The sequence below is a fragment of the Plasmodium yoelii genome (genome assembly GCF_900002385.2).
Source record: "Plasmodium yoelii strain 17X genome assembly, chromosome: 8".
Lineage (NCBI taxonomy): Eukaryota > Apicomplexa > Aconoidasida > Haemosporida > Plasmodiidae > Plasmodium > Plasmodium yoelii.
Window position 1 is genome coordinate 141,226 of NC_036180.2, and position 12,893 is coordinate 154,118.

Here is a 12,893-nt window from a genome sequence, read left to right on the forward strand (position 1 = left end):
TTAATATAAAGATACATTTACAAGTATTTTATTTTTTCAACATTAGAAATATAAGCAATATTATTTATGAAATATCCTTTATTTATTTTTTATCATTTTTTTATACTAAAAATTTATAAGTTTACGTTTTTCTTTTGTTATTTCTATCATTTTAATTATCATTGTAAACTCAAAATTATGGTAAAATTTTATTATTTCCAAATATCTATTGTCTTAAATCATATCAATTGCTATTCTCATAATCACCTATTAATATTTTATTTCCTATATATTATTTGTTTTTTTTTCTTAAATTTGTCTTTAAAATAGTTTATGGAATTTAAATAATATACTAATATAAAAATGTTTAGGATTCAGGGGTTATGGTTATATTGAATTATGTATATCCTAATATGTTCATTTTATTAATACTTTTATTTAACAAAACCCTTTTAATTGTACGTTCCATTTTTTTAATTTAAATTATAGTTTCCCTGGTAAAACTGTAATAAACATTTTATATATTAAGTTATAAAATTATAACCAAATTCATTTTGAGTAATTTCTCTACATTATAATATGGGAGGATTAATACGCATATTTTATAATATTAATGAAATAAATCTTTATATATTTAATATACAATTATAAATTTCAGATACATAAACTATAAATTAAGATTCGACAAAGCGACATTATTTATAACGCAATACAGATTTATGAAAGCATTTTTTATAATGTCTAAAAATATATATATTAATAAAAAAGTATATTATAAGAAATTATTTCATTATTTTATATTGTTAAAATTTTAATTTATATTAGTAGAAATAGTTTTGTAAACTTTTATTTATTTTATATAAAGATATAATATTAGATTATTATTCACCAATATATAATATTTATGGTTGATATATATATTATGTTTTAAAACAGTTAAAATGGACATATGTAAGTATATTCAATAATATTCCAATATATTTTCTTCTTAATAAATTTTCTATTAAAAAAATAGACATTTAAATTATCATAATTTTATACTATTAATGCATATAAACTTAAAGACTAATTTTATCAAGGACTAAACAAAGAAATATTGATTGATATGAATAATTACGTCATATAATTATATATACATGCCGATTTTATAAAAAGGAACATATCAATTAACTTGTTTGAACTGTATAAATTTGGTTATTACGTATATATGGTCATATATCATATTACGATATTTTTTTTTAATATAAATTAGATTAAAAATGTATTTGTATCAAAATTTGTAAAAAATACTTTATAGTCTAAATTATTAAACATATATATTTTTTATAGTTAAATATTGCATGTTTTGCGAAATATTATTTTTTATTTTATTTAGTTATATATATAATATATATCATATTTCTTTCTGAATTTTTAGTTCTTATTTATAATATATGCATTATATTTGTATGTAGTGCATACAATATTAATTGTGAACCGTTGTTTTTTTCAGTAATACAACAAAATACTTTTTTGTAGCATATAATGTTTTATATAAAAATAAATACATATAGAAAAAATATAATATATTTATTATATTTTTAATTTATTTTTATAATAATTAATATGCATGTTTTATTTCTTGTATTTATTTTTTAATATAATTATAAATTTAATTATTATACTAATTCGCGTACTCATTATTCTAAATATATATTTTTGCTTTTAATATAGCATAATAAAAGAACTACTAATATATAATAATTAAAAAAAAAAAATAATAATAACCATAATAATCATAATAACCATAATAATAATCATAATAATAATAATACATTCATTAATTTGTTAATATTTAATTGATTTAATAATGTCATTTTTATTTTATAAAAATATATAAAATGGTATAACTACTCGTATCTTGTGTTTCTCCCTTGTTTAGAATTACATTTATAAATTTGTTAATATTTATGCATTTTTCGTATCCTTAATAAAGTATATTATTTTAATGTTTTTGTTTACATTTGATATAAAAATTCAAACACCGTTGCCCTCAAGGTTGTATACATATATATACCAACAATAACCCATTTCAATACCATTATTTAATTATGGCGGCGTTAAAGGGAACAAAACCATTTCATGATTTTGTAACTGAGGTGGAAAAATCGCCTGTATTTAGTAACAGCCTTCAGAATTGCGAATTACTATTAGATGATAATGATGAAGCTTTAGGTTTACATAAAATTTTTGAAATTAATATAAAAGACAATGATAATGAACATATAACAGTTGGAGTGAATGATGAAGATGGTCAAAGTGATACAGAACAAAACGACGAAGAAAGTGTTTCAGACGACATTCCCGATCCAAATATCAATCAAGATATAATAAATTATGTTTATGAAAATTTGCTAGCAAAAGTAACAAACAATGAAAGCTCATCAAATGATTTGGACCCAAATGACAAAGTTGAACAAAATTTAAGGGCAACTTCAAAAAACGAAGAATTAGATGATAATGATGAACAAAATGCTTCTACCACATCAATGGAAGAAATTCAAGAAAGAAATTGTACTATAATAAAAAAAGACGAAGACAAACTTTCATTACAAAGCCCCGTTTTAGTTGAAGGGAAATGCTTCATATCAAATGATAGCATTTATTTTGTTTCAGCGTTTAATCAAATATTAAAAAATTCATCGGTTGTTAGAGTAAAATGTGAATCAATCCTATCAACTAAAAAAGCCCAAGAATTGAATATAATTCCTGAATGGCTTAAAATAAAACCAGATGAAAACCAATCATTTTCGTTTACATCATTATTAGATAAAGACGATACATATGATTCGATATCTAACATGATAGAATATGCAATGAATTCAAAACAAAAATCGGAAGCAAATGCTACAGACAATGAAACACAAACGAAAAAGGAAAAGAACAATTCGGATTCAAATGACATAAAACCTTCTTCTGAATTGTCGGAAAGAATTTTAATTACAAAGGATATTGATAATATGATGACTATGAATTTATATCCCGACGAAATTGATTTATTAGAAGAAAAAGAATTTTATAGTGAATTAGAATATTCAAATAGTTTATATATAAATAAAGATTTTAAAGACGTTTATTATAACGTATTTTCAAAAATTCATGAAAAGAATCCATTTTATGAATTTTATCAACGAATAGATCCACAAGGTGTTAATTATGACCAGTTTAATGAATTAAGTGATAATATACAAACCCCATCTGGATATTCATTTAATTTTAAATATAATGTATCATTGGTAAAAGCTAAAAAAAGAGTATACGGATTACCTACAAGAGCAGATATTAATGAAACTATTAAATTATTTTTTTTTCATGATTGTATAATTTTACAAACACAAATTAATTTTATAACTAATATTCCATTTCTTAAATCTGTTCGCGGTGTCATAACAGCTATTTTACACAGTGTTCCTAGTGAAGACGGTAGCGGAAAAAATGCTACACAGATAGACATGTTGTATGGCGCACATTTTTTAAAATCCTCATTATTCGACAGCTTTATATTAGGTACCCTTTTACCATTATTAAATTCGATTTGTTTAAAGTTTAGGGTATGCATAAATGAATGTGTAAGAGACATATATAAGGACAAGGCCTTGCGTGAAATGGGAATTGAAATTAGCAATATAAACAATATTTTTAGAACCTCCAATAATAAAGGTGGCAATAGTAACGATGGCAATAGTAGCGATGCCAATAGTAGCGATGCCAATAGTAGCGATGCCAATAGTAGCGATGTCAGTAGTAGCGATGTCAGTAGTAGCGATGTCAGTAGTAGCGATGTCAGTAGTAGTGATACCAAACACCCTGGTGCTAAAAATAAGACACTATCTGGATTCAAAAATCAGATAACAAATCCCCAAAATAATAAAATATTCATAAAAACAAAACATTTTGAAAATATCCTAGACAATTACATAAACGAAACAATGCATATGAATCCCACAGTGACGCCTTCCGACAAAGGTAAGTGAAATATATCCCTTATTAATAGTATATCGAACTACATTATATTTTTCCATTATATAAACATCATTTCTTTATTTCTCCCCTTTACAGTCGCAAACTTTACCTCCACGTCCTTAACAATATTGATGTACATTTATATGAACTATATTAAAAATCAAGGAAATTTATCATAAACAATGAAGAGAAAGTATGGAATTTTCCAACATTTATTCATTTGTTCGATTATTTGATGATAGTATAACATATTTACTTTCCTGTTTCATTTTAATAATCGTAATTTTTTGTTTTTTTACCTCTCCAAAATTAATTAATATTGTTATTCAAATAAGATGCACTATGTTTGGAAGAATACATTTTTTTTCAATATGTTTTATGGTTTAAAGTTCATGATTGTGTTTCAATTTTATTTTAATTTATGTGATTTTATAATATTTATTAATCTATATATAATTTATTAAGCACTATTATAATATAATTAAAACTTCAATAACCATTACATATTTTTTTATAATATTATTATACACACTTAGAGCATTTTAAATATAAAATAGAAAAGTGTATATCTACAAAATTATCAAAATTTGTTTTCATAACAAATCCAAAGTAAAAGACATTGCATTATTTATTTTGCATATAATATTGCAATTGCTTTAACAATTATGTAATCATAATAGTAATAATAAATAATTTAATTTATTTCTCTCTTATATTTATTTAACAAAACCTTATATGTTATCAACTTACATATATTTTTAGACCCTGATCTTTAATTCTTTTATTTATAATAATAATCTCACACATGAAATATATTATTTCTGTTAAAATAATATGAAATATGTATATCCCACAAATAAATCACCACACTATAACAGTAAATACAACAAATAATTTAAATATAAAATCCCATCATATACCAAATATATTTGATTAATTCCCTTGTTTTTCGATAAAAATATAGAGAAATTTCAATTATAATTTTGTTTATAGATATTGAAACACTAAATACTTATAATATTGAACGAAATATATGTGACATATTATTATTATTTAAAATTTATATGGCCTTTTAAATTCAGAGTCATAATCCATGATCCCTAAAATTTAACCAAAACAAAATCCAGAACCGAAATTCGTGATAATTTAAAAAATTATATATTATTTTAATAATCAATCTTATACATTTCATAAAACAATATCTTACACAATTGTATCAAAATATAAAGTTTTATCTCAAAGTAAATAAACATGCATCTCTTTATAGTATTATATACAAATTATATTTTAAAATTAAAAATAATAAATCAGCTTATAAAAGTACAAATGCAATATAAAATTGGATATATATTTACGAAAATAACAACACATGGATTCTATATAACATAATTTTGTTTATATTATTATTTCCTCTTATAATCACCTATGATGTATAAAACAATAAATGCTAATTTTAACTACTATACATTGGCATATTGCATCATAAAAACACTCCATAATACTTATATGTTATATTGGGGTTAAGTTCATTTATTAAATGTCTAATTTGTCATAATATTACTTTCCCTTATTTTTCCTCATAACAATTATGTCTCTATTAAAATAAAAAAAATAAAAATAAAAATTAGTCGATAAGTAATCAAAGCAGCCATTAAACATAGTTATGTATAAATTATAGAACACAATTGATTATTAAAAAAATTATATACGTGATTTATCAAATGCTATAATTTTTATAATATTACCTTATTCATTCTTTTACGGGAATTGTAATACATAATCAAATAAAACAATATAATACCCAATATAACACCTTGTAAGAATTTAGGGTCACCAAATAAAGAAAATAAGTCACAACTAAATGGAAAAATTCCGCTACTATTGTCGCTAACAGCGACCCTATATGAAGATGATGTAAGTTCTGCCATTATAGCATTTTTTAAAATTACAATAATATTTTATATTAATAAATTTCCAGTAGCATAAATAGAATCCCTATATTTGAAAAAAAAATGATAATAATCAATGAATTTAACAATAAATAATGAATATAGTAATAATATGTATAATACAACGATCGAAGTTTATATTTAGCATGCTTATTGTTTGTTTTAACTGAAGTATTGCTAATATTAGAAATGTATATATTGTCAAGTAAATACTAAAATTAGAACAAATATATAATATAATGTACTTAATTATGATGAGTTTGATCTTTAGTAATGTTTATGTTTTTTTAATTTTATCCTTAAACCTAATACATAAGGATTGTAGTACAAAATATATTATACACTATAATGTATTTTTATTACATAAGAAAACTAAGAAATCATATTTTTTACTAAATATTTAATACTATATTAGTTAATTAATTTATATACATAATTACAGTTGATATAATTTATAATTATATGTAATATTCACACGTTATTAACATTATGTTTATTAGTATTACTATTTATTATATATATGGGGGCAAATTTATGTCTTCTTTTTTCCTTCGATAAAAATGTATTTTTTTAATTTCAGGCTAAAATCAATGAAGAAAATAAAAAAAAAATGTTAATAGAAATATCTATTTGTGATAAAAAATTACATAAGTATTAACAACTCGTTCTATTTTAAAAATAATTATGATACTATATATATATTATATACATAATTCATATAATTACTCATTATAAAACTTATAATTTGTTTTTATCATAATATAACAAAATACTTACCTTTTTATTTTTGAAAATGTATTAAAATAATTAATTCCGCTAACTTTTATAAACGATTTTATTTTTTAAGTTATTTTTAAATTTATTAATCATATTTTACAAATCATTAATTAATATATTTTTTTTAACGGTATTTTATAAAATAATAATAATAATAAATATATATATTAAAATATAAGATAAAAAAATTCACTTTAGTAGTATGTAATATATTTATTCATTTAAAATAAAAAATAAAAATTAGGGTAATTAATTTTTTTCTGAATTAAAAATTTTAAATATCAATAAAATTAGACTTTATATAATAAATGCACATATATTATATATCTAATTGGTATAAAATTCATTTATTATATTTTTTTACTTCGGCTCCTATTTATCGGTATTAGTTAAACACGAGAGTGTAATTAAAATGCATGTTTTTTGTATTTTATAATATATATTATAATTTTATATGAAACTATATATTTTATTTATGATTTTCATAATAAATGATATTTAAAGTGCATTTTTCATAAAATACAATTATTTTTTGTTTTGGTTTTAATAATAATAAAAATACAATATACTTGTTATATTATCATTAAAAATAATGTTAGAAAGTTAAACTCTGAAATACTGATTCAATTTTTTTCTATTTAAAATATTAAAATAACCTTAATTGAAAGAATATATGTATTATGCAATTATAATGAATAAAAATAAATAATTATTTTTCATACTCAATTTTCTTTTAAATTTTTCCCATGTTATTAAATATTTTATAATAAAAAGTCCATACATGAAACAACAATCCCCCACTACCAGCATTAAACTTAATTTCTATTATTTTTTTACTTTTTAAAGGTTTCATTTTTTTTTTTATAAAAATATTATTATTATTATTATATTACATATAATTATCATATTCTATTAAAATTCTATAACATTTTTTTTTTATTTTTGGAAGTAAATTAAAACTCCATAAACAAATGTTAAATAAATAAATAAATATATATATTAGGAATAATAAAGAAAACGTTAATATGGTCAAATACTACTAATAATTAATATCATCAATTGTAAATTCTAGTAAATTATCATTCTAATTTTTATTTGCGGTATATGTTGTAAAATTTTAATAGTTCATACCATTCACCAGTATATTAATATATGTACATATATTATATTGAAAAGTAATTAATTACACATGAAATACTTTAATGTCTATAATTAATTTTATTAAATGCACACAAAAAAATATATAAGGACGTAAAAATAACCAAAGGTAAATATTTAGTATTATACAAAGTTTCATATTATTTCCAAATAATTACTATGAAAAAATATCATCTACAATATATAGACAAAGAAAATCTATATAAAATAATGTATAATATATGAAAATTTTATTCATTAAAAACCAACGAACACTATGTGTTAATATGCATTTAAAATTACCCATAAGGCGAGGGTATTTTAATATATTTATTTGGGATTTTTTTTATGGTGTCGGAAAACTAGCCAAATAAAATACTTTTATAGTTATGAAAATATTACAATTATATTAAAATAGGTTATCTATATCTTTTTAGCTAAGTCTCAAAATATATTAGACACAACCAAAATGGTGATAATGGATTGGTCTAATAAAATACAAATTTATATGGAATAGCTTTATAATATTTAAAAAAAAATTATATGAAATACATATAAATAAGGGCATACTTGTGTTTTTATATACCATAGGTATTATTTTTTTTTTATTTATAGCTATTTTTAAATTAATCACTATTTTATATTTTATGGATGTACATATTTTTTTGAATAGCTACCTTATTTTCCTTTGAAATTTTTTTTTTTCGTATTTTAGCTATTTATGATTATAAATAGACATGTTTTATTTTTTTTATTTTTTCTTATATATATTTTAATATTATCAAACGTATTATATATATATATCTTTTTAAATAGCCCTTTTTTATATCACCATTTTTTTGGTTGTAAAGCTATATAGTTTTTTTTATTGTTGTTAATCAGCTGGATAACTTTTTGCCAAAATTTTTCAATTATTTTATAATTTATAAATTTAAATTAAATTAAATTAAATTAAATTTAAATTAATTATAATTTATTTTATATTTATTTTAAATATTTAATTATATTTTATTTTATATTTATATATTCATTTTTTGTGTCTTTATAATTTTTTTTACATTTTTATTTTCCATTTTAATTTTTTTGTGAAACTTTATAACATTATTTTATATTTTATTTATATTTTTTCCGTCTATACTGTATTATAATTAGCTTTTTCACTTTAATATATTTACAAAATTTAGAAAAAATGAATATTTATGTATCCCTTTTTTTAATTATATTTTCAACAATCAATAATGCCTATTCCGTTGGGCTTAAGGGTAGAACAGCTGTAAATCATCCAATAAATATAGCACACACAGAGAAGCAATATAAATCCTTATCACATGTTGACGCACTATGTGGTGATTCCAAAAACTTTGTTTGTGAAACGAAATATATTTGTAAAAATGGAACCAAAGGAAAATATTGCTCTGAAGATGGTAACGGAGTAGAAGGTGGAAACGGAAATGGAACTGAAGTCGAAGGTGGCAATGGAAATGGAACTGTAGAAGGTGGCAATGGAAATGGAAATGTAGAAGGTGGCAATGGAAATGGAACTGTAGAAGGTGGTAATGGAAATGGAACTGAAGTCGAAGGTGGTAATGGAAATGGAACTGAAGTAGAAGGTGGTAATGGAAATGGAACTGAAGTCGAAGGTGGTAATGGAAATGGAACTGAAGTCGAAGGTGGCAATGGAAATGGAACTGAAGTAGAAGGTGGTAATGGAAATGGAACTGAAGTAGAAGGTGGTAATGGAAATGGAACTGAAGTAGAAGGTGGTAATGGAAATGGAACTGAAGTAGAAGGTGGTAATGGAAATGGAACTGTAGAAGGTGGCAATGGAAATGGTAACGTAACTGGAAATGGAAACCATGAAAGAAAATCTCCAAGGGAAATTTTAGAAGAATATAAAAAAAGAAAACAAGGTATAATTGCAGGATATTATGGATCATGGAATAGCCAAGGAGCTGCTGGGAAGCAAATGACACATTCCAACCCACACGTATCTGTAATTTATATAGCTTTCGCCCGTATAAATATGTATTATGATGCTTCTAGACCATATAATGGACTTCAAGGTTTTTTACAAAAAAAGCATGGACTAGAATTTGAAACATATGGTATGATGACTAATGAAATTAAACGTATAAGAAAAGCCCGCCCAGATGTAATTATAATTTTATCCTTAGGAGGAGAAACATATATGCTAGATATAACAAAAGAAATTGACTATATTCCTCAAATAGTAAACATGGTTAATAATTTTGATTTAGATGGTGTAGATATTGACTGGGAACCAAATGGAAGTTTTAACAATTTAAATGAACTCGCCTTTTCAAATTATTACATTAAATTGATTGATTTAATAAGAAGCAACATTTCAAAAGATAAGCTAATTTCCATATCTGGTTCATCAAACGCAGCATTATCATGTGTATCAGTACGAGAAACATTTTGTAAAGATGAAGAAACACCATATAATACTCAATATTTATCTGAACAAATGAGCGTAAACCCTGAATTATACAAAGCAGCAACCATGTTATCCACAGGAACATTTGTTAATGTTTTTAATACATCAAAGGATAAAATTGATCTTGTCTTTATCCAAACATATAATTTAGAAACATCAAACCCAGATATCATGCTTGATATGTATTTATCCCATTTGTATTTTGGACAAAAATATGATATAACTGTTTTCTTAGGTTTTTCAATAGAACAAAATAGAGGTGGATTTAGTCCAGATAACAAACAATTAGTAGAATTAGTATCGAAAGCTATACATGAGAATAATCACAAATTCAACAGAGCTGATGGTGTAGGAATATGGCATTTATTTATGAAAGAGCAAATGCCTAATGGAGCATATGATCTAGATGGTTTTGTTGCTAATGCATGGAGCCATTTAAATCCAGGAGTACCATCACCAATAGATATAGTTTCAACACCTAACCCTGATGATTGTAGCACTATAGACGAATATGTACAAGGAATCGTTATTCCAAATGTAGGAGTCTATGCTAAACACAATGATGCCATATGGGTAACAAGGTCCTATTCAACACGTGCACCTGGTATTGACAGATATGAATGGAACTTAGTAAAAGTATGTTATGAAAAAGCATGTAATAATGAAGCTGCACATTATTATAACGTTGACTACCCAACAGGAGCAAAGGTCGTTTGGAAAGGAGAAGTATTCTCTATTAAACAATGGCATGGAGGCCCACCAGAAGGTGCTTATCTTGAAGCATATGAAAAAGTAGATGAATCCAGTTGCCCAGGATTAGCAGAATGGAATGTGAAACACCCACATAAACCACTTGAAGTTTTAGCTCCATATGTACCTGAAGTTGATGGATAAATACAAATATTTCTCATATTATATTTGCAACAAGTTAATGTAATCAAATAATAAAAAAATAAATATTTATTGGTATATTTTATTATAACATATATTATATACATATAAATATCCGTATGAAAATTAATATTTATAGTTGTGTTGTGAAATAGTATTATTATAAATCAAAAAATGTATTACTTTTTTGTAACATAAATAATTCGTTTCTCTACAATAAATAATTTTTTAAAGAATATAACATTTGTATAAATTTAATTTGTCCTTGTTCACATTTTATAACTCGTTTTACAGTATTGTGTTACGTCATTTTTTGTATTATTTTTTTTTCGTGAGTCGCAAATTATAGTTACATTGCATATATTTGGAAATTATTAACACATAAATTTTTAAGTAAAATAATAATAAAATTAAAATAATAAAATAATTAAATCATTTGTATTACGACAAAATGAAATGAATAATTATAAAATAATATTTTATAATTTAAATGAATGCACCACTAATATTTTTCATAAATTTCATATCATAAAGTGTTGTTGCATCAGCAATGACCTTATATATGTTAACTTATAATGAATATTAGTTATGCACAATGTATAATATATAAGCTTTTAATATAATAAAATATATAATGATTGAAATTATATTATCCTTTATATTGTAAAATAATTGGAACGTGTAAAATAAAAGACAGAACAATTTTCAAATGATATATTAATTATATATATTAATGAATATAAAGCAGTTCTGAATTGTCTTCCAATATAAAAATGCTATTTATTTTGGAAGCACAAAATATAATACACATAACATATGTGATGCCTTTTTATTATATTATAAGGAAAATTACTTTTACTCTTCGATATATTATATTTATAGATATAACTATGTATTATCTATGTATATCTTCATTTAAGCTAAAAATACTTTTATGTTTTTGTAACATGAAACATTGTTAAATAATAGCATATCCTATTAAATATATTTTTATAAAAAAAAATATATAATCCCCATTAAATGCTTTATTTGTATTCCCCAGTTAACATTTAAACAATTAATAAATAATTCCCATATAAAAATGAGATTAATGTAGCAATTTATTCGAATAAAATGCATACTAAAAATTTTAATAATTTTTTTATATAATTTAAATAAAACCCATATTAATTGTTCATAATAATTCGTTAACATATTACAAATATATTTTATTGAAAACTATTATATTAATAATGTTTTTTTTAATGTAGAAAAATATGGACGACCGGGGTATCGATCCCCGTACCTCTCGCATGCTAAGCGAGCGCTCTACCACTTGAGCTAGCCGCCCTCATCTTATATTAGCGAGAGTGTATATTATTAAAAGAATGCATTTACAACGCCTTATATAATATTATGTTTTCCAATTTATACAAAGATATAATATAAATTTATAAATATATAACTTTATTCATATATTTAATAATTTAAACCAATATACACAATTTTTGCCATATTTAAATTTTAAGGGTATAGTAATCATAGTAAAAAAATGTATACATGATACTTAAAAAAATATATATATCAAAATTTTAAATAATTTATAATAAATATATTTTTTATTTAATTAAAAAAACATAAAAATTTTCATTTAATACAAGCAAAAATTGCTTTAACTCATTTATTTTTTAATATGCCCTTTTTAAAGCAAAAAAATATAT

The 12,893-nt window shown here is 22.3% G+C and overlaps 3 protein-coding genes and 1 non-coding gene across 4 annotated transcripts; 2 read left to right on the plus strand and 2 right to left on the minus strand.

Annotated features, from left to right (window-relative positions):
• Positions 1 to 2,069: 2,069 nt before the first annotated feature.
• On the plus strand, positions 2,070 to 3,992 carry PY17X_0802800 (conserved Plasmodium protein, unknown function; the record flags this gene model as incomplete). The annotated part of the gene is made up of 1 exon (XM_720868.2): positions 2,070 to 3,992. One exon carries the CDS (start codon positions 2,070 to 2,072, stop codon positions 3,990 to 3,992), a length of 1,923 nt encoding a protein of 640 aa, XP_725961.2.
• Positions 3,993 to 5,548: 1,556 nt separating this feature from the next.
• PY17X_0802900 (conserved Plasmodium protein, unknown function) lies at positions 5,549 to 5,909 on the minus strand (the record flags this gene model as incomplete). Its single annotated transcript, XM_022955635.1, has 2 exons — positions 5,549 to 5,575; positions 5,727 to 5,909. The coding sequence occupies 2 exons, from the start codon at positions 5,907 to 5,909 to the stop codon at positions 5,549 to 5,551; spliced, it is 210 nt and encodes a 69-aa protein (XP_022811888.1).
• A 3,124-nt stretch (positions 5,910 to 9,033) lies between these two features.
• Positions 9,034 to 11,196, plus strand: PY17X_0803000 (chitinase; the record flags this gene model as incomplete). The annotated part of the gene is made up of 1 exon (XM_022955636.2): positions 9,034 to 11,196. One exon carries the CDS (start codon positions 9,034 to 9,036, stop codon positions 11,194 to 11,196), a length of 2,163 nt encoding a protein of 720 aa, XP_022811889.2.
• A 1,254-nt stretch (positions 11,197 to 12,450) lies between these two features.
• Positions 12,451 to 12,523, minus strand: PY17X_0803100. Its single transcript has one exon. It is a non-coding gene; the product is annotated as a tRNA-Ala (tRNA).
• Positions 12,524 to 12,893: the final 370 nt, after the last annotated feature.